This window comes from Gallinula chloropus (assembly GCF_964237585.1).
Source record: "Gallinula chloropus genome assembly, chromosome: 3".
Taxonomy (NCBI): Eukaryota; Metazoa; Chordata; class Aves; order Gruiformes; family Rallidae; genus Gallinula; species Gallinula chloropus.
Window position 1 is genome coordinate 46,034,228 of NC_140087.1, and position 27,025 is coordinate 46,061,252.

General features: G+C 45.1%; 1 protein-coding gene across 1 annotated transcript; it reads right to left on the minus strand.

Moving 5' to 3' along the window:
* Window positions 1–622: 622 nt before the first annotated feature.
* Window positions 623–16,129, minus strand: LOC311189419 (protein ELYS-like; the record flags this gene model as incomplete). The annotated part of the gene is made up of 27 exons (XM_084261082.1): window positions 623–742; window positions 1,657–1,851; window positions 2,643–2,865; window positions 3,352–3,502; window positions 3,592–3,739; window positions 4,397–4,528; window positions 4,607–4,751; window positions 4,894–5,081; window positions 5,702–5,848; window positions 6,242–6,298; window positions 6,399–6,522; window positions 7,151–7,244; window positions 7,652–7,756; window positions 8,312–8,452; window positions 8,615–8,704; window positions 8,797–8,887; window positions 9,417–9,545; window positions 9,982–10,043; window positions 10,484–10,665; window positions 10,756–10,888; window positions 11,697–11,847; window positions 12,407–12,491; window positions 13,450–13,566; window positions 13,695–13,902; window positions 14,457–14,637; window positions 15,143–15,396; window positions 16,009–16,129. The coding sequence occupies 27 exons, from the start codon at window positions 16,127–16,129 to the stop codon at window positions 623–625; spliced, it is 3,774 nt and encodes a 1,257-aa protein (XP_084117208.1).
* Between the last annotated feature and the right edge of the window lie 10,896 nt (window positions 16,130–27,025).

Below are 27,025 nucleotides of genomic sequence, written 5' to 3' on the forward strand. Positions count from 1 at the left end.
CTGAGATTAATCTTGCATGGAGGAAGTTCTGATGGAGGATTCTATTAGTTATCTGCGGCCATATTTGCACACTGGGCAACACAAACAAGGTGGCAACAAAACAGAATCAAAGTAAATCAGTTAACACTTCAAGCACTTAACAGATGTAACATTTATTTGCTTTAGTTCTTCATAATCAAGTATAAAGCTGTATTGATTGTCTCTTTCTGCCCCGACGCCCTGTCCTTACTGGAGCCCTGGATGTGGTTGGTTCTTCATTTGTCTGTGCAGGTGTTGGTTCACCAGTTTGTGTTTTGCGTGGTTTAGCATGTGGAATTCTTCTTGCTCTTCTCCTAGGAGTATCAAGGAGTTCCACTTTCTCACCTGACTGTGCGTCTTCCCGAGTACAGAGCGATTCTGTGTGTGCCAAGAGATTTTGTGTCCCCTTCCTAGCACTTTTTCCTCGTCCAGTCCTTCTGGAAGGAGCGGAAGAAATATTGCTACCTTCACCAACAGGCATTTCCTCACTAGCCTGTCTCAAGTGTTCAGATGCAGCTTCCTTTGCTCTTCTCAATCTTCTTCTTGGAGTCACGGCTACAAATTGCGTCCTGACAGGTAGTGTTTGTCCATCAGAACGGCTGCTTTATACTTTTCCTACATTAGGCTTCCTTCGTCTCCTAGGAGTAACACGTAGTTTGCTATGCGGTGATGTTTCAGGTGGTTCTGCTGTGGCATGCGCCTCATCTGCATCATCTTCAAGAACCTAAAGTTAAAAAGCGACTGTTAATGCATTATTAGTTAGCAGGCTGATTGACTTCCGACGGAGCTGGATGAAACAGAGGACACTGAAACGCTGCTTTTCTCTTTCAGATCACCCCTGAAGGTAGTTAGAGCCGTGCAACACATTCCCTACTACAGAGCAAAATGTATGCATGTAAGGGTCAGGGAACAGAGCATTCGGTGTATGCAACCCGCGTGCTCCGTTTCTGGTAGTTCTGCAAGATGAAGTGGGTCTTGCATGTACTTGCCTGTACTATTTGTATCAAGCTACACATCGGGTTCACTACTGTGTCTTCAAGGAAAGGGAGGCTTTGCATACCCGGAATCATAAGTCAAGACCTCTCTTTGCTGATGCTGGCACGCACTACCACGAGAACTATAGCGTTCACTACGTCTGTAGGATGGAACAAGTAAATTAAGCTGGCCACCCTGCTCTATTAGTAAGACACTGATATATCAGAGAGCGAGCGAGCGCACGCACGCGGGGGCCGCCTGTTATAATTCAGAAGCTCTCTATAAGAGGCAGTCATCGTTATAATAAAAGCAGATGATGACAATTCCTTAGTACATATACAGAAAGATCACATGTGTAGATTAGCACATGGCCCTGTTCTGCTCCCAGTTTCGGTACGTTCATTTGGAATCACAGCTCCTAACAACGCCAAGTAAAGACCTCCAAGGTCATGGGCATTTCTTGTGAGTATGTTGCTGTAGGCACGAGGCGTTACAGAAGCTCTGCCGTGGCTTTTTTGACCAAATTCAAGTCTGCCGGTCTGAAGCGCAATTCCTATTCGCAATGTAAGGACTTTTGGCAAACTGGGAAAAAAACCATCCCAATCAGATCAGAGTCAGTAAGGCCTTTAACTGTTAACAATCCCTAAGTGCAGCCCTGCTTACCTCAGCAGTCCATCTGGCATTCGAGTTCTCTTGCATGAAAGATATTCTCGGTTTCTTTGGCCGTACAGGACAAATGGATCGTCCTGGAGATGCAGAGGGAGTCGCTAGGGGTGTGGTGCGGAGGCTGGGTCTCAGAACAGACTGAGGGGTGAACCCAGAAAAGCCAGGAGCTGATGTGGCCAAGGCTTTAGCTCGCTATGAACAGAGATAAAACCACTCCATTTAAACCACAGTTGACTCATTAAAACCATGTTAAGTTAGTTTAAGTTACAGAGTCTGTGCCAGCAGCAAGGACAAAGCTTTGCCTCTACGCTGCTCTTCTCCCAAAGGTAGAAAATCCTGAAGGACAAACCCCAGGCTTTTCACGTTTCTCCTTGCCTCTTTCTGAATGCCAACATAAAATGTTTCCAACTCATTACCCCGACGGCATCTTCTTGTCTGCAGCAGTATCTCCCCTCCCCATGATTTTGCAATATCTATGCTGCTCTTCTAAAAGGCACACAGCTTCACATGGCACCCCAGACACAGTGACTGAGCACGCTGCCATGCGAAGCACCACCCAGCACAGCAACAGCCAGAGCCAATTCCTTTACTAATCAATGGATCCATCTGTGCGCCAGACGAAAATAAGTGACCCTGCTCTAGAAGTCCCCACCCAGCTTCAGCGAGGAGCGTTCAGGTCTTGTTCCTCAGCTGAAGGTGATTTCACAGTATGGAAAGGGTTTAAAAGCAGGATCATTTAAGCGACAAATTGCATCTGCGACAACAGGCAAGCTGTGATTACACTACAACTTCCCCTCTTCCAGACCCGTCCCCACCGTACTGCCTCCAAATGTACTGCCTATACAATAACCACACTCAGACTGCAGATGCTCCACCTTTGGAACCCAGCAGTTTGTGTGTTACCTACTGTGGGGGTTTTGCCGTAAACCAAGTTCACAGGCCTTTGGGGTGGCCAGTTGTTCCTGGGTTTTGGCAGTACAGACCTTAACCACGAGTGGAGTCTTCAGTAAACTCAGCTCTGATGCTTGGGAAAAATTCACTGCTGAGGTGGAACGGTGCAGATTGGGTTGCAGTTTCCTGGGTGCCACGAAGGAAGTTGAGGCTCTGCATGCTGAGTGCCAGCGACCACCACGTTGTGCAACTGGTGTCCCAACAACCGCATCGTGAAGATGATGTGCTCTGACTGGTGGTTTGGTAGCTCCAGGGCTGGAATTACAAGGAAGGTGTAAATGACTTTCATTCCCCTGAAGCCCAAACATACTGGAATTCACATTTATTTCACCATAGCTTTGGAAAACTCCCAGCCTTTCTTCCATTCTGTATAATTCTGACTATTTCTAACTAAGGCTGGGAAAAATGAAGCCAGAATTGGGCAGGAAGAGGTAAAAGATTACAACTTGATGGCATAGTCACATCCATCCAAACCCCTACATCAATGGGTTGATGGTAATCATAGCTTTAGCTCCACAGAATCAGAGCATGTTAGGTGTTGGAAGGAATCTTGAAAGAATATCTAGTCCATTTGGTTTCAGCTATCTAAAACTCTGAAAGCACGTAAAAATATGTGTTTGCAGAAATAGAATTGCCGTAGAAGAAAACCACTCTCTTCCAACATTACTTATAATGACTTTTCCCCTCCCTCTCTTTCCAAGCATCTAGCTCAGGGCACAGCATTTTTAGAAGGCTGCTTACCTGTCACGTTGTGTGACGTGGGTTTTCCGCTCATTTCCAATACAGACTTTTCCAATTTTAGACAAAATGTTCCTGGTGAATGTTGCCCTTGTATGCACATTTCGTGCATTTCCTTCTTTAGCTGTTGTTGATAACCATGTTGGTCTTGAGACTGTGAAACAAAAGGGAACGGGTATCAGCCCTGTCTCATCCAAGTGAGTGATGGTTAGTTGCACACTTCCTTCACCCTCCTAAAATTACCTTCTGTGATGACGGCTGAAGGGACATGGTAAGGTTTGCCGCTCTCTCTAGCCAGCTTCCTCTGCACTCTGGGAAGGATCTTGCCACATCGGTCTAATACTGAATTTCTGGTGACTGCTCGCTCTCTCTGGCGAGGATCACGATCATTCTGGTGAAGGAAAGGTGTACAGCCAAAAGCCACCTCATTACAAGAAGTCCACTGCACACAACGAGCTGTGCTATTTCTACGTAGTGACCGAAGAGCAGCAAGTTCTACCCACCAGCACCCACCAATTCCACCTGGTTCTTGTAGCCAACGAGCAGCAAGACTAGTGCAGCTACAGAACCTGCCACTCGGAGGGAAAACAATTCTCACACCCTCGTCAGCACCTGCCATTTTCAATCTGCTCACAAAAGAGCAGGCTCTGCCCTTCTCCTCCTGAAATACCCATGCCTGAGATGACCGAATCCACAGCGCAATCGCTAATACACTTGGACAAACTGATCAGAATATTGCAACGACTAAGGGAAAAGCTACCTGCAGACATCTTCTGGCTGGCTGAAAGGTTTCAAATGTGATATGGGACCTACAACCTACAAAACCACCTGCCGAGTCTGACTCACTGGAAAACTTTGGCTCTGGACAACAAGCAGTGCATCACAGGCCCAGAACAGAAGCTCTCAAATCTTAAACTGGCTATTTTGAGGAATTGAATATTTCCAGGAAAGTTAAAAAAGCCCAGGCAGGACTTTTAGTGAGTACTAGGAAGAATGAGTTGTAACCCCTAAGAGAAACATGCCCACTGGCCAGAACCTTTATGCTTACCACAAGATTAACCTGCAGTGACTGATTCAGCTGTTCTGCGGGGTTAGAATTGGCACGCTGCCGTTGGTGGGCTAAAAGCAATTCATGACTCTGAACATCAGCATCGGTCAGTAAAAACTTCTCCAAATGCTCCTGTGAGAAATAACACCTGTCAGAACTGTACTAGGATTCCACCTCTTCTCTTTTTAAAGATTTGTTGTCCACACTTACTTGTTGAGTGACTGTAAAATGTAGTTTCAATAAATCTTCCATTAGTCCCAGCTCCCGACAGATTTCGTACGTGTGTTTTAGCAGCTCCTCCATGTTTAACTTGGTGCTGTGTTGATGCAACAGGCCCCAAGCCTCCACCAGGCACCTGCAATTAATTTCTTGTATTATTTTCTTTTGAGACTATTACAAGGATAACAAAGATTATTAACATTATGCCCCAAAAGCTGCCCCAAGATATTATGCCCAACACTAGTTGAAGGCCAAAATGGTGGGATCTATTTCGTTACCTATTGGACAGCAACACACTGAGGGAAAGCTTCACTTCCCCGCTGCTTGACATGGGTGGCTTCATCATCTGCATGTATCGGAGGGCTTGCCTGTGCTCTCCTTGGCACATGAGGCACTGAAGAACTCTCCAGTGTTGCCATGACACAGGTCTCATTGTAGCTGGGTGAAAGAGCAGGGCCAGTGAGTTCTGTAGAAGATAGAGGTCATGGTTATTAACTGCGCACACAAAGCAAAAAGCTCCCAATTTCTTAACTGAGGGTGCATGTGGGTTAAACAAACTTCTGTGAGCTACCAAGGAAATGCTTCATACAGGACAGGTTCACCTCAGTTCTTAAGTGCTTGCAGAGAAGAAGTTCAGTGTGCCAGACAGAACTGAGGGTGTGTTTTCAACGGTGTCATTCCCACTCTTGGGGGTTAACCAAACCTCTGGCTACAAACAGCACTTTATGGAAATACCTTACAAAATAGGTACCTGTTCTCCCAGACACACGCCTTACACTAACATCAGGACAGGCTGCTCTGAGGCAGCATCCAACTGCTCTGCTCAGCTCAACCTAAAGGGGTGGCTTTGAAAACTCAGATAGCAAGCAGTACAAAAGAGGACTTTGTCTTTCTTTCAATCAGCTGCCTGGCAACACAGTTAAAATTTCAACCCATCCTTTATTGCTGAGTATATTTTAGCACTATTACAAAAAGGGTCCCAAAGTTTTCTCACCCCTTATTAGCTAAGCAGCAGCTTTTAGCAGCATTTTCGAGATTACAGCCTTGTACTGCAATGTATATTGAAGAAATCCATTATCTACTTACTTCAAAATCCTTGTGGTCTAGAAGCCAAAACCCTTGGATCAGCTTAACCAGATCCCAAGGGATGGCAAAGGCTGTTTGGAAGGAGTTGATTGAAGCATCTGTTTGGTTCGGAAAGGAATGCATGATGTCTAGCAGCAGGTAAATTGTCTGGCATCGAGCATCTAATTAAGGATCATAAATTTGTAGGACCAAAGATGGGTCACATTACAGTTAGAAAAAGCACTATGAAAGGCAAACACAAGAATGAGAGGAAGACAAATCTGCTGAGGTATCAGTCTTGCCTTTTGAAGCTCTTAGAAACAGCAGACAGACAGGTCCTGAGCTCAAAACCACCTTCCGAATAAGTTACCAGAAAGGAATGCTCATTGGCTTCTGCCAGCCATTCAGAAAGGTTACCTTCAGACCCTGAAGCACTCCCGTTACTCACTCAGCCTCCCTCTGCTCAGTGGAGCTGCCAGATGGACAATCCAAACATCTCAGCATCACAGAACATTTACGTGCACATACTGAAGGTGTCATACCGGTAACTGGAAAGGATACAATTGCATGCTTGTCGCTTTCTTCAATGCTTTCTAGCAAATAGAGATCCAGCAGTGCCTGGCATGAAAAAGTAATGAAGAGTTTTCTTATAAACTGTCTTTCATTAATCCTTGGTGTATGGAGGGGAGGGGTGTGTTTTCAGAGAAATGACGCTCACGTGTAAACTAGCAGGGGGATATTTCCCAGTTCCTCCTTCATCTCTCTGCCACAACTTCTCAGCCTGGTCTCCTAACTGGGAAACCATTCCATCAATCATCAAGCAGTCAGAATCCCATTTTCCTCTGGAACAAGAGGCAGCAAGGAGTTGCACAGAGTACATGGCTCAGGTTGCACAGAGGAAATGGTTCAAGATCAAGGGCTTGAAAGTGGAAACAGCCTGAGCCTGTTTGTCATTGCAGCAGCGTCATAGCCCAATCTGTGTTAGGCCCTTATTTCCTTTTCAGTACAATTTCCAAAGAAGAACCTCAGACCCCCTCATCCAAGGCCTATCACCCGGATGCTAGTCAGCCAGGCCAGGGACGAAAGCTCCCACTGGGAACCGACTTCTATCCAACAGCCAGCGAGTGCTGGCTCTGCCAACCGCTTCATGTGCGTAAATAACACCGACGTACTTGTGAGTAGGGGATTCAGGCCAATACCATGGTTCCCAGAGATCACTAGTCAAGGAGAGAGAGGGCTTTTTTTAAAACAATGATGTCACCAAGAGACGCTGCAAAGCGGCCTTAGGTACAAACATTCTAACAGAGGAAAGCAACCTCTGTGTTCAAAGGAACACACACATCCCTGAAGCCAGGAGGATTGACAGCAAATGAATTCAGCACAGCAGAGACAACTGTTGACACAACAGCCATTCCCCTCCGCTCCTGGATGTGCAGCGGAAGCCTTCCAGAGTTTCCCTGTAAGGCCTACCTTGACAGACGCTCAAGTTGCTGTCGATGGCCGGTGTAGTAGCTCTGCAGCAGAGGATAATTGTAGAAAGGTCGAGCCAAAGGCACATCGTCATCTGCAGGCAAGAAAGTCCAAGCAAGTTAAAGAGGGAACAGCACATTTTTAAAGCAACACGTTGACTAAAATAGCAGGAAATGAGCTCAGCACCGAGAAGCCTCCGACTCTGAACAAAGACAAGGCTCTTTCTGCCTTTGTGCCAGTATGACACAAGACTCAAGACCTTCCTGTCTCAAGTGCCATTTTTGGTTTAGAGCTGAGGTAGCTGCATTATTCTACCCCCCATACTTGATAAAACAGGAACAGCTCCGTTTGAGAAACAGAACTCCAGCATACGCTGCGGCCACGGAACCAACATGACTTGTTACTGATGAAACGACTACTAAAGCACAGCTGAGAATGTCTCCATAGACATGGCTGAGCGGATGGTCTCCCTGTTGCAAATGAATTACAGTTCATGCTTACCTAAACCCTCTGGAAGGAGACTGGATCGACAGAACCAGGCAACCACTTGCGCATACAAAGAAACAAGGCTGGTTACCAACTGCTTCTTTCTCAAGTTGGCAAAACCTGAAACAAGGCATAAGATGATTTCTCGTTCTGCAAATCTTCACTTCTACACAATTCCCTTCATCCTACTCAATAGGAAGTATTTAAATAACAGGGCAGAAATCTTTCTCCTTGTATTCTCACTCGGTATGACTCTCTTCTCTGAAGAGAATCCCACACAGTCACCACCAAAACAAAAAGCAACCCCTGCAAAGAAACAGGTTCACTAGAGGTTAAAATGCAACTAGAGCTTTTCACATAGCAGACATTTTTACTACAGCAAATGCTACCACATTCACTTGCTGTCGTCTCAACCCAGCTGCTGCCTGCGTAGCTTCTTGCTGAACGTAACCTCCCCAGCGACTTGCACGATCCCCACAACAAACTATGTCCCAGAACTCTGTGCATATTACGTGACAGTCACAACTTCTCAGATTTAAGCCCCTTCTCCCAGCTGCGTCTGACTGCCTTCCCATCATCAAAACCAACCAAAGCTCCTGTTTCCACAATTACAACCCAAGCATCACTCCAAATCCTAACAGAATGTATGAGAGATTGAATGATGCTGTTACAAACCTTGTTCGGTAAGCTCTCGTGCCTCTGTTAGAAAACAGTTTAAGACTCTGCTAAGGTTGGTCAAAAGCAACTGGCAGTGCTGAAGAGACCGTAACGTCTGTGGGTCAATGAAGTTGCAAGAACCATCGAAGAGCGGAGCACCTTTTCAAGAAGAAATAGTCCATCATTAGCGTACAAAGCAATTGCAGAGTTTCAAGGTTCCCTTCGGGAACCGTGTGCAATAACAGGTGCCAGCAGACTTCTGAGCAAGTTCAATCAGTAGGAATGATTTTACAGGTGCAGAATGACCACATTAGTACTCACACATTTGGTCCAACTCATTTTTTGTACAGATCACTTTGTTCCACGTCCACGCAAGAACAAACCGCCAATTGGCAGCAGAACTTGGCCGCTCTGTAAGAAAACAAAAGAAGAAATGAATCAGCACCTTCAAACTCAAAGCTAAAAAGTCTACCATAAAACCAGCCTCAGAAGTCAAGGATTACCTTCAGATGCCCAAAGTTTAATGCATCCCGTCAGAAAATCTAAAGAGCCTGTCCGGACAGCAGCTGACAGTATCGCTTCAAATTGCTCCTCCTAATCACAACAGACAAAATAAAATGAGACTCTGACATATTTTGATATCTGAACCCTCAACTCTAAGTGTTTATTTCTAACTGCCGACTCATTCAGAGATCGCAAGTCAATTAGTCCAGAGGTATAGCTCTGCTTTCAGAGGATGCAGTAGTTTGCCTCTGAGGCAGACTCCCCCCCTTGTCAGGTACCAAATGCCAAACCTAATGCTTTGGGAAACAGGCGGGGATGGAGGTTCCTCTGAGGGACCGATGCCTCCTCTTGCACCCGACCAGCACTAACTGCACGATGCCTTGGGCCTCTCTGTGGCACAGAATTAGCCGATGGCTCCCTAGCCCCAGATCCACTGTGGCTGCTGCCAGTCAAACTCGGCACTTGGGACCTCAGGCGACTGTTACTTCTGCTAACTGAAGGCAACACTCATGCTTCAGGGCAAATATGAGGAAGACCATATCATCACCTCTCGGAGTCTCTGCAGCCCTGGCAAACAAGAAGGATGGATCTCCCCTGTGATCCCCTGATGCGCACGCACCTGACTCAAACTGGATGGTAAGACATCAGACAGTCTCGGAGAGAGCAAGCCGGATACAAGACACCTGTTGTAGGTCTCAGGAATGGCTTTGATTATTGAAGGACCGGATTTCTTTAGCAACTGCAACGTCTGAAACATCAGTCACAAAATACAGGTTAAGACAGCATTGCTTTTCTCCAACAGCCCAGTACTTTCTCCTGTTCTCCCTTCTGCCCCCCTCCTTCAAGTTAATCAGGGATCAAAACCCTCACTCCAGGCCATGCCAGCAGTTCCACGGGTGAGGAACAAAGAAGTAATGGCTTTCCCTCCCCTAAAGCAATGCTGCATTTCTTTCTAGGCATTCAATCCCCGATCGTGCTTCAACGGGTGACAACAGGAGTGTTACAGTCCCAAGAGTCGCCCTAAAACATTACCGCGCACCTAAAACTGGCAGGACGCAACTGGAATGATGCCTGCGAATGGGCAGAGTGAGCATAAAGGGTCTCTGAGGCTGAAAGTGGGGCAAGAGAGAACACGGAAAATCTACATCTCCCAACACTTGCAATAGAGGTACAGCAAAGATCACCTCCTTCTGGAAGCCGGTGCAAGTCATGTGAACCACTCCGGAGTTCAGCAAGCACGTACCATCTGCAGAAACAATGAGCATGTGACAGCCCCCTGTACTCTCACGGTTACTCTCTGAGCACTTTACACTCGCACGTAGCAGTATCTGGACAGATGTAACTGAGCACCCGTTGTCTTCAGCAGAACACTGACACAGTTTGGGATACAAAACAATTCCTGCGTGTAGAAAGTTTCTCTCGAGTGCAATCCAGGTGCTGTTCTGTGAGCTTCAGTTCAAGGTCCTTTCATTTCATACCCATCACCACTTCAGTGTCGGCATTACCAAAGCACTAAACACCAAAACCCAGACAGCAGGCTCTCAGACATGTTTCAGAGTTGGCCTTGGGAGGGGCCTGGAGCTTTTTCCTTGGGTATTGGAGTGACAAACAATGAATCGGAGAACCAGTCCATGGCCTCTGACCTCCATGGCAGCTTAGCACTATTCAAAGCAGTGAAATACCTACCAAAGTTGTAGATGCCTGGATGAAAAAACTGCTCAGGTGGTGGATGAGATGGAGGAACTCCCCGACTTAGACTCCGCTCCTGTACCAGAACATCCAAAATGAGCTTTGGAGAAGTCACCCTCGTTACAGCATCCAGCGACCACAGTGCAAAGTAGGGGCAATCATGAAGGAATTCTTCCGCCCTTAAAGAAAAGCAGTGCATAAGCTCAACGCTGACAGCTCAGTGAATTCTTTCAAAGCGATATATGGAGAACAACGAAAGAAAAACCTACCTTAGTGAATCCGGCATTTCAGTCTGATACCAGCGATTAATGTCAAATACACACAAAAAAGTCGATGGTGTTCGCTGACCATAGGTATTCACTTGCCAGCTGAAGACTGAGACACTGGTCTCAGGAGAGATGACTGTAAAAGACAAGACGTTGATTCTCATTGATGGAAAATACGATTTGTCTGCTATTTTTAAAACACCGCTTTCTGTTTTACCTTAGTTCTGTCACCAAGCACAACACGTACTGATTAGGATGAGGAAGAGTTTAGCAAAACCCAAAGCATCCTAGGATGCTTTCAGAAAGCATGCAAATATGTCTAGTATACACTTGTGTCGCTCAGTAACATTCTACTCCAGTTTTCTCACTAAGTGGAGCCGTCTCTCTTCTCTGGGGAGAATGCATTTGCTGGACGTAAGCAAAGTAGGTGGCATTTCATTTTCCATAATTGAGTAAGGAACAAGGTGCTATTTCTGTTGATTTCATTATTACCATTTAGGGAACCTCATACACTTCACTATTAGTTGCAGGACTCAGCAGCAAACGTCATCTGCCTTGTGTTTGCTACACTTCAGAAAAACATGGATGTTGATTCCAGTGAGAAACTATATACAGTATGGATTTTCCCTCCAGTTGGAATAGAATCATAGACTTGTTTTGGTTGGAAAGACCTTTAAGAACATCAACCTAGCACTGCCAAGTCCACCATTAACTTCTTTTTAGGGACCATGTCCCTAAGCACCACATCTCCATGCCTCTCAAATACCTCCAGGGATGTCTCATTGTGAGCTTCTGTGCCATTTCTCTTTTGTTAGCTCCTGAAACTAAACTGCCTTTCGAGAGATGAAAATGGAAGCCACTTGTTCCCTTGAGGAATCTCAGATAACCTCGGCATCCAGTGTTTCCTTTTCAGTAAGCCCAGCAAGCTAGTCTAATGAACAAACCTTCATTAAGGCTTTCCTCACTGCCATCAGGGTGGCTAAATTTTTCAATGGTCTGACAGCTGAGTAGTTTAGTATTCCTGGTCTGCCCTCTCAAGGGAACGATTCCACCTGTGAGATCCAAACTGTAGCATTCGCCGCAGGATTTCAAACCCTGGGGAAAAAAGAAGCGACAAGCAGAAAGGGCATTTGAGATCCAATCCGACATTATTCCTAAATCTGAAAGAACGTATGTCTGGCTACAAAGAAAAATGCTGAAGTTGTCTGTGAAGCACGCATGCTCCCTTCTCTTTCATCAAGTAACTTTGGAAGTATCAGACAAGAGCAGCAGCTAAGAAAAATCAAACCCATCTCTTTGAGAAACTAACATGAATCCTAAGCGGAGACTCTCACTTCTATTATAGAATAAACAAACACTAAAACCAATAGTATCAGGAGCCTGTCAGAGATTAATTTTAACTGCTGAATTTCCAACTTTTATTCCTATGCAAAGAAGAATAAAAGCCCACACATAACACTGCAGGATCAAATTCCATGGCTTGCTTTCAAAAACCGTGGACAAACGCCATGCCCAAGAAGCACCAGCAAAAGACTTACTATTTTTTTTCAGTCAGCTCTGAGTTTTAAGGGTAAATACTGCACAGGCCAACTTAGGTGATAGTCCCATAGAGAAAATGACTCCTTTCATCCTCTCTCATACATGCATCATTTACCTCATACATGACTTGTCCGGACGCCAAGCGTTTTCTGCCATCAAAAGCCAGCTGCAACAGATGTAAACTCACAACGTCCCCTCCGCTGAAAAAAGTATCAGTGATGGAATTTGGTTACAAAGCTGCTTTATAATCCTCATTTCATTAGATCTAGACTGAAGACATCTTAATGGCACACTTTTGCTGAGAAGACCAGCACCACGACCTCCCAAAACACAACAGGCTGGTCACATTCAGCCATTAAAACATAAAGGAGGAAACGCTGACAGCTTCGGGGGCAAGTGCTAACCCTACAATTGGAAAGCTTTAGTCTGGTGTTGCTGTACAAACTAAAAGTTGTTGGAAGTAGTTCTTCAAAGGGAAGAGTTCTCAGTCAACAAGGTTTTCAAGTCAAACTTAATAGGAACTGCTGAGCTGATTAGGGAGTTTCCAGATGCTGAAGGAGAGAGAGATCTCATCCCTTCCTTTCCCTTCCTCCCAAAGTGCCAAGCCACTGCACCCTGCAACATTCTGATCTGATTCCTTAGCCCAGCAGGAAACCATTGACTTGTCTGCTGAACAGTGGCTGTTGTCTGCCAGGTGAGCTGAACTGGCTCACAAAGGCTCCAGAGGCTGCTCCAGTTGGCAGAAGGGAATGGGCAATGCCAGCGCCTCCCTCCTTCAGGGGCAGCAGCCTGGCACATCTGACCTGCAGCTCAGCTGGGCTCAATGGTATTTTCGTGTCACGCTGCAAATACCAAACATGTCAGAAGCAGTCGTCAAGAAACAACGGAAATCATTCAAGAATGCAAGCACAAATGATTAGCCACTGCTGCTTTGCCTTCATTCAGAAGGCAGGAATTAGTAGCTCCCTCTTCCCAACAGTGAAATCCTGTTGAGATTGCATTGTAAGCTCATTGTAAGATCAGGTACCTTTCGTGCCCGAGAGAATCTCCTGCGCAGCTACAAAAACCAGAACAACCAGACACGTATCAACTGCAGGTGATCACATACTGAACAAAAAATTAAATTCATTCAGTGGCTTGTGGTAAGTTGTTATTCACCTTTCTTGTGTAGACTGAACGGCCCAGAGGTAGCAACGATTGCGAGGATCATTCTCAGGCTCTTGAAAAGTAACAGCATAGACAGGAATCCGGCCACCTTCTGGTTGAGTGTGGTGCCTACAGGTTTAAAAAACAAAAACAACAGCAACAACAATGAAATAAGAAAAGCTCTCTATACATTAACATGCTTCCTTAAGCAAAAAGAGTGCTACCCCAGGCATGGCCGAGCGTAAAGGCCTACTTACTCCCTCTTCAGAGTTTTCATGTTCCATAGTGACAGGTAGCCATCTGAAAAGCCCACCACCAGCTGATTGGTTCTGCTTATGTAGCACAGGGTTGATACTGATGGTCCTGAAGGTGCTTGCAATTGAAAAGAGATATGTCTCCGTTCCCTGGTTGCAATTGCTCTTCTTTCCGGGACTTCAGCAGGAATAGTAAAGAAAACTTCTAGATCTGCACACACAAAACCAGGCAATAAATGATTCCATGGAGGTGGCATTTTAAACACTGATGTGACACCACCTGTAATCCAATTCTACCGCTCCAGGCCAAATACCTATTTAGGCAGCACTCTCTTTGCCATTGTCATCGTGCATGTATTCAAAGAACCACAAACTCTCCCATCAGACAGGGGCTCCCATTCACATTTCAAAACCGGTAGAAGAGTAACCTCCACAGAAAAGAGGATCTTAGACTCTGGAAACCAGGAGCTTGGGCCTTGCCACAAAGCTGTCATCTGAAGTGACAGCAACTCCTGAAGCCACTGTTGCAACAGGCAAAACAGCGTATGAACGCTACAGACACAAACTGGAGGTTTCACTCCTCCAAATCCATGGCTTGCGAAGCTTTGGAAGCTTGTTCAGGACTGTAGGATGTCAAATCGCTGCCTGTAATCAGGAGTCACACATGTCTGCACTCTAGCATCTTCAAAGCGGCATGCTCAGGGTTGAGGTAAAAGCCACAAGTTGCCTTATTTTTCAATTCCAGTTTGAAAACTGAAAGCTTACCTGATTCTTCTACTTCGCTCTGACTGCCAGATAAATCATCCAAGCAAAGGTCAACCAGAAGGACGTAACCAGCATCTGTAGCCACTGCTGCCACTCCAAAGAGACATCGCAGGCTCTGATGTAGGTGCTGAGTGCTCACACTGGCTCCTCCGTAATTACTTATGACTTCTATAGCAGTTACCTATAGGAAAACTGCAAATTACTATTTCTGCTGTTTGGAAAGCTCAATAGAAATCATTTGAAAGCGAAGCCAGAAAGTAAATACAGGACTGTAAGATTTAAAAACAAACCCTTGCTTCCCATGACAACAAGGAAAAGAGAGAGGAAAAAACCAAAAAAGCAATGCACAAAACCCTGTTAGTGCCTTCCATTTACTAGCAAACAGTCCAACCAGTAAGACTTGTGTCCTGTCCGCATTGACCTCACTGATCTACTAGCTATATGCTTGTGACAGCCCACAGCTCTCCTCTGCCAGCTAAAGCTCCAAGACTCACTGCCCCGAGTCAAGACAAAATCGTGTTCTGCTCTAAAGCACCTGCTTGCAAGTGGGACACTCTTGGGAACATGTCTGAGTCATTGGCAGCATGCCTATGGAGGTTTGGGATATTTTGAAGACAGTTTTCTGACAGGATTACGCAGCTCCTAACATCACAAAGCCTTTGTTTCTCCAAAGAAAAAGTACGTACCCGTCCAGGAATAAAAACAGCTTTAACCACTCTCGATATCCCAAGGTCGTACAGGCAGAGAACGCTTCCTTCTGCTTCTTCCAAGCCAACCAGCAGCCCAGTTCTCTTCTGCCAGGAAAACTCCCTTACCACACGAACAGTGGGAAGCTCTTGGTTTACTCCACTGAATCGGTAAGCAGAAAGACGCTCTCCGGTGACAGAGTTCACTACCTCCAGATGAGGGCCACGTGCCAGCCAGGCTAGCGCGTTTCTCCCTGGAAGAGAAGAGGAGAGGAGAGGGGAGGGAGAGGAGAGGGGAGGGAAAGGAGAGGAGAGGAGAGGAGAGGAGAGGAGAGGAGAGGAGAGGAGAGGAGAGGAGAGGAGAGGAGAGGAGAGGAGAGGAGAGGAGAGGAGAGGAGAGGAGAGGAGAGGAGAGGAGAGGAGAGGAGAGGAGAGGAGAGGAGAGGAGAGGAGAGGAGAGGAGAGGAGAGGAGAGGAGAGGAGAGGAGAGGAGAGGAGAGGAGAGGAGAGGAGAGGAGAGGAGAGGAGAGGAGAGGAGAGGAGAGGAGAGGAGAGGAGAGGAGAGGAGAGGAGAGGAGAGGAGAGCCATCTTAACTCAATTACTGCATTGACAGTCCGGTAGATAGGGTCTACCTGGCAGTAAAAGAAGCCTAGAGATCCAGAGAGGCACCCAGCTCTACTGTCAGATCACCTAGAAAGTCAGCTGCCTAGCCTGCTCAGCCACTTGCAGCAGCTCTCTCTCTGATCACTCTCTGCATCCTACTAAATACTCTGGGAGTGTGGCCGCAGCGCTTAGCAGCATTGTCCTCTCCCTTCCAGGCAAGAATAACTTGGTAAGGAGACCAAATTTAAAAGAAAATGCTCACCTCCAGAAAACTTCCCGCACAGCACAGAATCCGGGCTTTTCCCATCTTGCCCAAGGGCCTGAAGTGTCACCTCTGGAAACTGCAGCAGACTGGTTGTTACCTCAGCCTGTAGCTCTTGCATTCTTCACTGTAAATAAAGACAAAAAAAGGCAAAAATAGACTCATGGCTGCCATACCTAGCTTGGAGATTGACAGAAGTGCCATCAGCACACAGTGTGAAATCTCCTGTATGTCACTTGTAGCTCTCGGCCTAAAACAATGGCACTTGGCACAGACTTTGATCTCCCAGCAGAGCAAAAGGAGAATCCTTTGCTTTTCTGATTCCTATGAGATCACCAACAAAAAATGCCACAGAGGTACTGACAAGGTAAGTAACAGGAAAAAACCTCAGAAAGAAGGAATCCTAATTTGAAAAGCTGCTCAGTAACAGGATGAGTTTCCTCATGATTTGTCCCTTCCCTTGGTTTCCATTTGATTCTTCATTGTCAGTGGCCGCCTAGTAGGTTTCATGCAGCGCTGATGGCTCCTTCCCTTTTTGCCCGTTTGTTTAGAACATTAAGCAACACTTAAGTTCCTTCACTCTCAAATTCTTCCACAAAACACACTGCTGCTCTTGTCACATTACAAGCACCCCAGGCCTGCACGAATAACCTCTCTTCCTTACAACGTAGGAGGTCACAGCTGGTGTCCAAGACTAGGCTCTAGGAGCAACAGAAAGTTACTGAAGGCAAGCTTTTGTGAATACATCCAGTCTCTAGGAATCCTTACTTTGGTGAAGAAAGGTTATGCTCTAAAGCCTGGGCACTGGAATCGACTCAGTTTCAAGCCACAAGCTCTCTACCTGCGAATGCATCCCAGTACCTTCTGCCAGCACGAAAGCCACAAGCGCGTGAACTCACAGCACGTCACAGTCAGGGTCCTGCACTGAGCACAACTCAACAGTCTGAGAAGAAAACTGCTGACTGGCTCAGGGGCGTTTTCCCCAGAAAATCGGGAAGCAACCCACAAGCACTGGAGGACAAGCAGACGGGAAAGACACTTCCTGCACCTTAGGAGTCAAGTTCCATGAATTTCCACTTTGCCATGTTTAACCCATGCAGACAGAGGATTTAGCAAGTCAGGTAGCCGGCCATTTAGCCCACACCACTGGGTCCTTCCTTTCCCACTCAGGCAGAAATCCTGCCCCATGTTTCAGGCAAAAGCCCGACATTGAATGCAAAGCCTCGGTCTCAGTCTAAAAAGCCAACAGCATAACAGAGAGACAGTCGCTATCACAAATCTACAATCAGGCTTATTTTCCTCCAGTGCAGCTTCCCAACTGCCTTGCAGAGCTTGTGAACCGCAAGTCCTGCGAGAAGCACAAATCCACAGCAGAAGGTGAGGAAAAAGAAGAAGGAATTTCAGCTCTCCATCCCAACAACCCCAACAGCTAAGATCGCGCCGCCTCTGATGCACAACGTAGCTTGGATTTCCCGTTGATTAGGAAAACAGAGAAAGCCCACGCAGATCAGAAGTTGACATTGGGGCCAGTTTGCCCAGCTGCCTCCTGTGATTACTCTCCAACACAACTGTACTTCCATTCAAGAGTTGCCATACCTGTGTAACGTGGCTCAGTTTGCAACAGTTCCTCGTGACAGTTCGCCAATTGTGCTCTTTTTGACAGTACCTGGACAGCCAGAAGTAGCTGCCAAGTGTCTCGGTGCACAACACACACGCAGCCCTCCCCGAGGAGAGATGCAGGAGTTACCCAGACTGTTCCAGGACACAGCAACCGTGTCCCATCGCACTGCATCACAATGCAGTCAGTCACCAAGGTTACCTGATCCACCCCACTGCTCAAGCAGGGTCACCTGGAGCAGGCTGCCCACAGCCACGTCTGGGTGCCTTTAGAGTACCTGATTCTGCAACACGCCTTTACAAACCGCAACCTGACAAGCTGAACTGCCAAAACATCTGCAAGACAGGCACCTGGCCCAGCCTTTGGCGGAGACTTTCCTACCAGTTGAAGTGTTCTCTCCACCACACAAGTAAACCCACACCACACCAGCAAAGGTAGAAGACACAAAATAATAGAAGCCTGACAAAGTGCATTCTGCTGTCTTCAGAAAGCAAATGCCAGGCAAATCACTGCAGGAAAACAAGCTGATGCTGTAGGAGAACAAGGAGCTGTCCTCATCAGGACAGCACACAGCATACACTTATTACAGCAGAAATCAAGCAACTGTACTGCCCCAGGCTGGCTTCATGCAAAGGTCAAGAGACCAGCCACAAAAGGCGCTGGACTCCTGAACAGCCGTGGTCTCCCCATTAAACCCAGCCCTCGCCCCGCGACCACCGCTCTCCATAGATAGCTCACTTCCCACCACCTCTGTTTAGCCAAATCCCGGCGTTGAAGCAAAGAAAAGGTTCATCAAGGGCAACTGGGAGGGGAGCAGCATATGGCCCTTCAGGGAAGGTGTTCCTTGAGTGATTTCTTAACCATCAGACCCCTTCTGTCCCAGAGCACTCGTCACGCACATGTCCATGCGCTCTGCATCCGCTGTCCATTCTGAGCCAGCAAACACTGCACCTCTTCTGGACAGCTTTAACCAGACATGGAAAATAGCAGACCCCATGAGAGAGGAGGACGGGTGGCAAGGGAGCCATGCAGAGGGAGTTAGTTTGGCCTGTTGCAGAGCAAGCCTTTCCTACCTGAGCCACCTTGGGATGATATGGCACCGAGCGACATAAACCCACTGTGTCTCTGATCAGCCATGTTCTTTGCTGCTACTTGCGGCGTACTGAATTGGAAGGGAAAGCTTCAGTCTCCCTTGGCTTCTTCTAACTAGAAGATACTTCTTAAGGGCCTATTAAAAAAGCTATTGATTGTATCAAACAATTGTCTCCTAGTTTGGCAAGAGGGTTATTTTTACAAATGAACTGAAGTTCCGTGACAGTGGGTGCGCTGTGATTAAAGTACAACTTAATTTCCCCTCTTCCAGACCCGTCCCCACTGTGCTGCCTATACAATAACCACACTCAGACTGCAAATGCTCCACCTTTGGAACCCAGCAGTTCGAGTGTTACCTACTGTGGGGGTTTCGCTTTAAACCAAGTTCACAGGCTTTTGGGATGGCCAGTTGTTCCTGGGTTTTGGCAGTACAGACCTTAACCAGGAGTGGAGTCTCCAGTAAATTCAGCTCTGATGCTTGGGGAAAATTCACTGCTGAGGTGGAACGGTGCAGATTGGGTTGCAGTTTCGTGGGTGCGATGAAGGAAGTTGAGGCTCTGCATGCTGACTGCCAGTGACCACCCTGTGCTACAGGACATGAAGGAACAGGACAAACCACCAAATCTGTTGAGACACAGAATTCAAAATCCATCGATTGATGAAAACACTGATGATGTGTTTAAGAAATCTGGGATGAGATGAAACAAAAACATTCAACAAACAAAAATACGGGTGACCCCTCACTGCAGGGGTGATGTATCAGGCCCATGGACAATTTACACGCATTTTCTTTTCAATTATTTCCTCACATTTCTGACTGAATTTCAAAAGTCCTTCCTCTGAGGCCTGAGGGATCCAGTTTTAAGTTGCACAGGTGAGGCAATTCTCATGTCAGAAGAAAATTCATCTACATTTCAATGCTGGGACCGCTTTGAATTCTCCATTGTGTTGGTGTCCCTAAGTTGACATGTTCTGTAGCAGATGGAACACTAAGTGCAAACAGAACACTCAGCAAACAAAGAAAGTCCATACACATGTATATACACATGCACAGCCATGCTTACACTGCAACACACATAGCAGAAGCAGCAACTTTTTGAAATACTCAGCCTGGACATCTACTGTATGTGGAAGATTTTGGTGCACGTTTTGAGAATGGTGTCCCAACAACCGCAATGGGCTACTCTGCATCGGGAAGACGATGTGCTCTGACTGGTGGTTTGGTAGCTCCAGGGCTGGAATTACAAGGAAGCTGTAAATGACTCTCAATCCTCTGAAACCCAAACATACTAGAATTCACATTTATTTCACCATAGCTTTAGACAGGTACAAGTCTTTCTGCCGGTACATGTCTGGTTTCAGCTATCTGAAATTCTGTAAGCACATTTAGTGTTACGTAAAGATAAGTGATTGCAGAAATAGGGTTGTCACAGCAGAAAACCTCTCTCCTCCAACCTTACTCATGACGATTTTTCTCTCTTTCTCCAAGCATCTAGCTCAAGACACAACAGTATTAGAAGGCTGCTTACCTATCACATTGTGCAACATGGGCTTTCTGCTCATTTCTGATACAGATTTCTCCAATTATGGACAGAATGTTCCTGGTGAATCTTGCCCTTGTATGCACATTTCCTGCATTTCCTTCTTTTGCTGCTGTTGATAACCATGTTGGTCTTGAGACTGTGAAACAAGAGGGAATGGGTATCAGCCCTGTCTCATCCAAAAGAGTGATGTTTAGTTGCACACTTCCTTCACCCTCCTAAATTACCTTCTGTGATGATGGATGAAGGCACATGGTAAGGCTTGGCTCTCTCTCCAGCCAGCTTCCTCTGCACTCTGGGAAGGATCTTGCCACATCGGTCTAATACAGAATTTCTGGTGACTGCTCGCTCTCTCTGGCGAGGATCACGATCATTCTGGTGAAGGAAAGGTGTACAGCCAAAAGCCACCTCATTACAAGAAGTCCACTGCACACAACGAGCTGTGCTATTTCTAAGTAGTGACCAAAGAGCAGCAAGTTCTACCCACCAGCACCCACCAATTCCACCTGGTTCTTGTAGCCAACGAGCAGCAAGACTAGTGCAGCTACAGAACCTGCCACTCGGAGGGAAAACAATTCTCACACCCTCGTCAGCACCTGCCATTTTCAATCTGCTCACAAAAGAGCAGGCTCTGCCCTTCTCCTCCTGTAACACCCATGCCTGAGATGACCGAATCCAGAGCGCAATTGCTAATTCTCTTGGACAAACTGATGAGAATATTGCAACGACTAAGGAAAAAGCTACCTGCAGACACCTTCCAGCTGGCTGAAAGGTTTCAAATGCGGGACCTACAACCTACAAAACCACCTGCTGAGTCTGACTCACTGGAAAACTTTGGCTCTGGACAACAAGAAGTGCATCACAGCCCCAGAACAGAAGCTCACAAAACACAAATCTTGCTATTTTGATAAATCGAATATTCCTAGTACTTCCAGGAAAGTTAAGAAAATCCAGGCAGGACTTTTAGTGAGTACTAGGAAGAATGAGTTGTAACCCCTAAGAGAAACTTGCCCACTGGCCAGAACCTTTATGATAACCACAAGATTAACCTGCAGTGACTGATTCAGCTGTTCTGTGGCGATATAATTGGCATGGCTGGATGAAAGGTTTCAAGATGTGCACACATTAGCACACAGAGAGCAAAATGCTCCCAATTTCTTAACTAATGGTGCCTCTCAATGAAGTTAAAAATTCAATGCGTCCTTTAGTGCTGAGGATGTTGTAGCACTATTACAGAAAAGGTCCCAAAGTTTTCTCACCCCTTATTTGCTAAGCAGCAGCTTTTAGCAGCATTTTCGAGATTACAGCCTTGTACTGCAATGTATCTTGAAGAAATCCATTATCTACTTACTTCATAATCCTTGTGGTCTAGAAGCCAAAACTCTTGGATCAGCTTAACCAGACCCCAAGAGATGGCAAAGGCAGTTGCAAAGGCAGCTTGCACTGAACACCTTGGTTTGACTTGATGATCTTCAAGGGTCTCTTCCAACCTCGAGATTCTGTGATTCTCTGCTTGCATGAAATTAGCTGCATCAGATTTTGAAGAAACTACAAATGCAATGAAATTCTGCCATGCCCCAGAGGGGAGATGCAAGAAGAAATTACCCTCTTTATTGCACTACTCTCCTGCCATGCATAAACATGTGCATTGCTCTTTTGGTATTAGCTGCCAAAAATAATATTACTTTTAAAAGTAAAAAGACCAAAAAACTTCCTTTCACCGATTAAAAAAAAAAAGTTTCTGTTTTCAAGTGATACCATAGAACTGTATAAAGGCTGGGAATATACTTGCAAACAAAAAAATATAAAGTTCAGATTCTGGTACCACCTCTCCTTTTAGAAGAGATTGTAGAAAGATCTGGACTTACCTCCAGCTGTCTATGCACTCGATTGCATAACACCACTTTGATTAAGAATGAAGGAGGGCCAAAGTGATCTTCTTTGTTGTTTATTGAAGACACCTCTATCAAGATCATCCAGATTAATTCTATTATAGTAGAGCTGTATTTATGATTCTTCTACTTAGTAGTTTGCAGTGCTAGCTAAATAATTGCTATTTTCTTTAAGATGACCCTATATACAGGTGGACTGACAGAAACAAGACTGATTTCAAATGCACAAGCCACAGATAGGGGGTTTTGTTTGTTTTATCACAGGCAGTGCTGAGAGCACAAGTTCAATAACCTTCACCAGAGTACTCAGGTCAAGTGCCACAATGGTACATGTAAATGTTACCATTGTCTCTCAACTGTACAGTACACTTGCTGTGCTGCAGTTCGTGTGAGGGTCCTCACTCCCTGCTAATCTGAACGAGAACCTGGACAAAAAGTGCTGAGAATCTCTGCTTTTTTCATGCCTAGGTTCCCTTCTGTGGAGATAAGTGTGCTGGGATGTAGGGTGCAAGAGAATGGTCAGCATATTGGCCCTTATGCTCATGCTAGGTGGGGGTACAGCCAAGTTTTGCACCAGGGTGAGAGCGCTGCTTGGAGTTCTTGAAATTCAGTTGGGACACAGCCTGAAATTACAAACTGTCACAACAAAGACTGTTGTGCATAAGAATCTGATTTAAAGAAAATAATCCACGTAGTACTTGCATTTTACTTTTCAGCAAAGTACTAAGAACACGCAGCATAGCAAGGCCTGTGTTAGAACAACTGCCAGTCAAATTTTCAAGTTCATTCAGGAGGTGGATTGCACATTTGTCATAATGAATCACGGCTAAACTACACTCTGCTGAAGGAAACTCATGCAGATTCTGCAGTAGTTTTAAACCTTAAGAGATCACGATTACTAATTTAAAGAAGTAGAGACTTCCAGCATTCATACCCTTTAGTTGAATTGATTTAGTTGCAATCTCTATTGCAAACAGAGATTATTCTTCTATTTAAACAGGTGGTTTTTCTATTTTTTTAAGTAGGCTCTCTGAGACAGTAAGCCTCTTTATACGGGAGATCTGCATTTACTAAGGGCTGTATAAACTGCTGTTATAGTCCCCAACCCTTTCAGAGCTCTGCTCTACCCTTTTCCTGCCTCTCCTACCACACACATATGGCACTTTGCTATAGACACAAGTGACCTGCTGAGTAATCTGTACTTTGGGAATCATCTGCCTAGCTCACAAAGGTATGTGAACAGACTTGAGCAGTGTCAAAAGAGGTCGACTGAAATCCAGTCAGACCTTCCAGAAACAGATAAAAAGGCAGCAGAACAGTCCTATGAAATAAAGCACATACATCTTAAAAGTAACTTGAATACAACAAGCAACATGTAGCTCTAATTGATCCTTGGCATATTCAACAACTTGACTTCCAGGTAATCAGACCGGGTTTTGTTGAGGTATTTTTTTGTTTGCTTGTCTTTTTAAATCTTGCACGTTTTCACAGATCAAAAATGTTAAACTGTTATGTACTCATATTTCATAATAAAAGGACTATCTCATGGGACTAAAACAAAACACAGACCTCAGAAGCAAAAATTGCAGACTCAGAAAACACCTGAAATGCTTGCAGGGATCAAACCAATTGCTTGTAGACAGTGCAGATAAAACATATGCTTAAGAAGCCTTACAACAGAAAGGCAACAACGTACTCTTGCATTTATGTCACTGGTCTAGTCCATAATACTAAACCTTGTGTGTAGTAAAATTCTTTCACTCATTTCTATTTGAAATTTTTGACATATGGTTAAAGAGAAGGTTTTAAAAATAAGCATCACACAAAATAGTTTATGTCTGCTTTCCTAAACTCCTTGGATAACTTCAATATTGCTTTTAATCTGGCATGCAGCTACAAGGGACTTACTGGTTCTGAAGAAGACTTGTACTTGAGGAAACAAAGACAACCTGTTTCCTTTATGGAGATTTAGGTTTTGGTTTCAGGCCCGCACGATCTTACTGTTCTCTTCACAGAGACATTTGGTTTTTATTGAGACCGTTGTGTTGCATAAGATACTTCTTTTGACACTTAACACACTGATGCCTCCCTCCCCTTCTCTTGGGCTTTCCATGCTGTGGGATGTTGAGACTGTTAGAGCTAATAATCTTGTAAACTAGTTCCTCCACTGTAATACGAATTCCCTAAGTTTTTGGGTTTGGTTGGTTTTTGTGGGGTTTTTTGTTTGTTTAGTTTGTTTTGGGGATTGTCTTGGTTTTTGCTTTTTTTTTTGGACTAGTGCTGTGAAACCATGGGGTAGGACTGGTTCATTTTTACATTTCTGTCTTAGCTGTGGCATACATGAATGCTCTACAGTATGGAACTAAAGCTAATATCATCAACTAGTACTCTTGTAAAATCCCCTAGCACTCTTGTAAAAGAAATGTAATGTTTACAGTATCTTTGAAACACTTAACTCAGCCATTACTCTTCAGACTGAAAAATGGATTTTTAGCCGAAAAAATGGCACAATGAGAAAGCTTTTATTTTAATGTGTATTTCTGGCATGTTTTAGGTTAAATGTAATGTTGGGAATGTCCAGAAAATGTATTAATTTAAATTTTCCTCAGATTTTCCCTAGTTCTGGTATTCTGTCAAACTAATGCAAAATCTGCTGAATATGGAGAGATTTTGTTTCCCTTGGTTACAGTCCTTCCACGAGATCATTGATCTCTCTCTGTTATTTTCACTAAAGATATAGAAGATCTCCTTACTTTGCTTCAGCAGCCTCCTATATAACAGTCACTGAAAGATGAAAACAAAATAGAGAAGCTATTTTGATTTCCCTATGCTAAGCAGATCAGAAAGAAAATTGGTCTTTGCTTTTTTGGGTGGAAAAAAAAAAGTATGTATTTAATGTAACCTTAAAAGTTCCCTGGGAAATTCCCTAGTCACTAGTGCAAGTGAGCTCATCAGGGATGTCAAGACTGGAGGCAGCCTCGGTTCCAACGACACACACACTGGTGGAGTTCAGAGTCCTAAGGGGTATGTGTCAGGCAAAGAGCACAATCAGGACCATGAAATTTAGGAAAGCAAACTTCCAGGTGTTAGAAATCAGCAAAAGAAGAGAAGAGACCAGCATGGCTGAGTTGGGACCTGCTGGTGAAACTTTAAGGCAAGAAGGAATTGAACAGGAAGTTCAAGAAGGATCAGGTATCCTGGGAAAACTACAGGGACGCTGCCTGGTTATGATCAGGTGATGACTGCTGAATGAAGCATTCAGGTTATGTTATAATTCTGGCAGTTACCCCAGTAATATGGAAATTACTAGAACGTTAATATCTAGCATTGGAAGTATGCTTTTGTCAAAATACGTCCAATAGTCCCATTCTAGTCTTGCTTCTCAGCATAAAACAATTTGGTAATTCAATACCCTCCACATTTTTATGAAAATAAATGAACTGATAAGGAATAAGATTAGGACTAGGTATTATCAGATGTACTGGCTCAAAACCAGCTTCCTACTTGCACTTTTAAAGCACTGATTTCCATAAAGTTAAGAAAAGTCTTTTACCTTTGCAGAGGAAAGGCTGATGACATGTTGATCTTTTTCATTTGTCACAATTTCCACAACGCTATGTTGGTTTCCTGATAGCTGCCCTGTGGGCCTACTATTAATAGCAGGATGCCACAGACGAAGCAGTTTGTCGTGACCTGGAATTAAAAATATTTCTTTATATTCACACACACACAGAGACTGCACAGTCACTGGCATTACAAATCATTATTACAAATAATTAGTACCACAGTTTTTCATTCTGACAGTTGGATTCCAACTTATCCCCAAACTTGTATTAAAACCACATAATTGATTTGCTTTTCAAAGCCTTTTTACTTTGCTAGCAGAAGGTTTGGGACAGTGGATGTGACTAGATATACTTCTGGGTAAAGATCGGAGGAAAACGAAATCAGGGAGATATAGTGATGGGGGTCTACTATAGACCACCTGATCAGGAGGAGGAAGCTGATGAGTTGTTTTTTAAACAACTGGGAGAAGTCTCACGACCACTAGCCCTCGTCCTTATTGGGGACTATAGGAATTTAGTGAGATCATGTAGGGAGAAAGTCAGAAGGGCTAAAGCTGAACTGGAACTCAGACTGGCCAGTCCTGTAAAAGATAATAAGAAGTCCTTCTATAGGTACATTAACAGTAAGAGGAGGATCAAGGAGAATCTCCAGCCTTTATTGGATACTGAGGGAACATTAGTGACAAGGGATAAGGGCAAGGCTGAGGTCCTTAATGCCTTCTTTACCTCAGTCTATAATAGTAAAGATGGTTATTCCCTGAGTACTCATCCTCTGGCTGACAGAGAGGGGAAGAATAGCAAAATTCCCATGGATAAGGGGGAAATGATTAGCGGCCTACTTGGCCAGTTAGATACTAACAAGTCAATGGGGCCTGATGGGATTCAACCGAGGGTGCTGAGAGAGCTGGCAGATGTGCTAACCAAACCCTTTTCCATCATCTACCAGAAATCCTGGCAGACTGGGGAAGTTCCACTCGACTGGAGGCTGGCAGATGTTACCCCCATATATAAGAATGGCCAGAAGGAGGATCCGGGGAACTACAGGCCTGTCAGTCTGACCTCAGTCCCGGGGAAGATCATGGAGAGGGTCATCTTGGGAGTTATCATGCAGCACATGCGAGATGGCCAGGGGATCAGGCCTAGTCAACATGGGTTTACAAAAGGTAGATCCTGTCAAACTAACCTGATCACCTTCTATGACAAGGTGACCCGCTCAATGGACAAGGGGAAGGCTGTGGATGTGGTCTACCTGGACTTCAGTAAAGCCTTTGACACGGTTTCTCACAGAATTCTGACTGAGAAACTGGC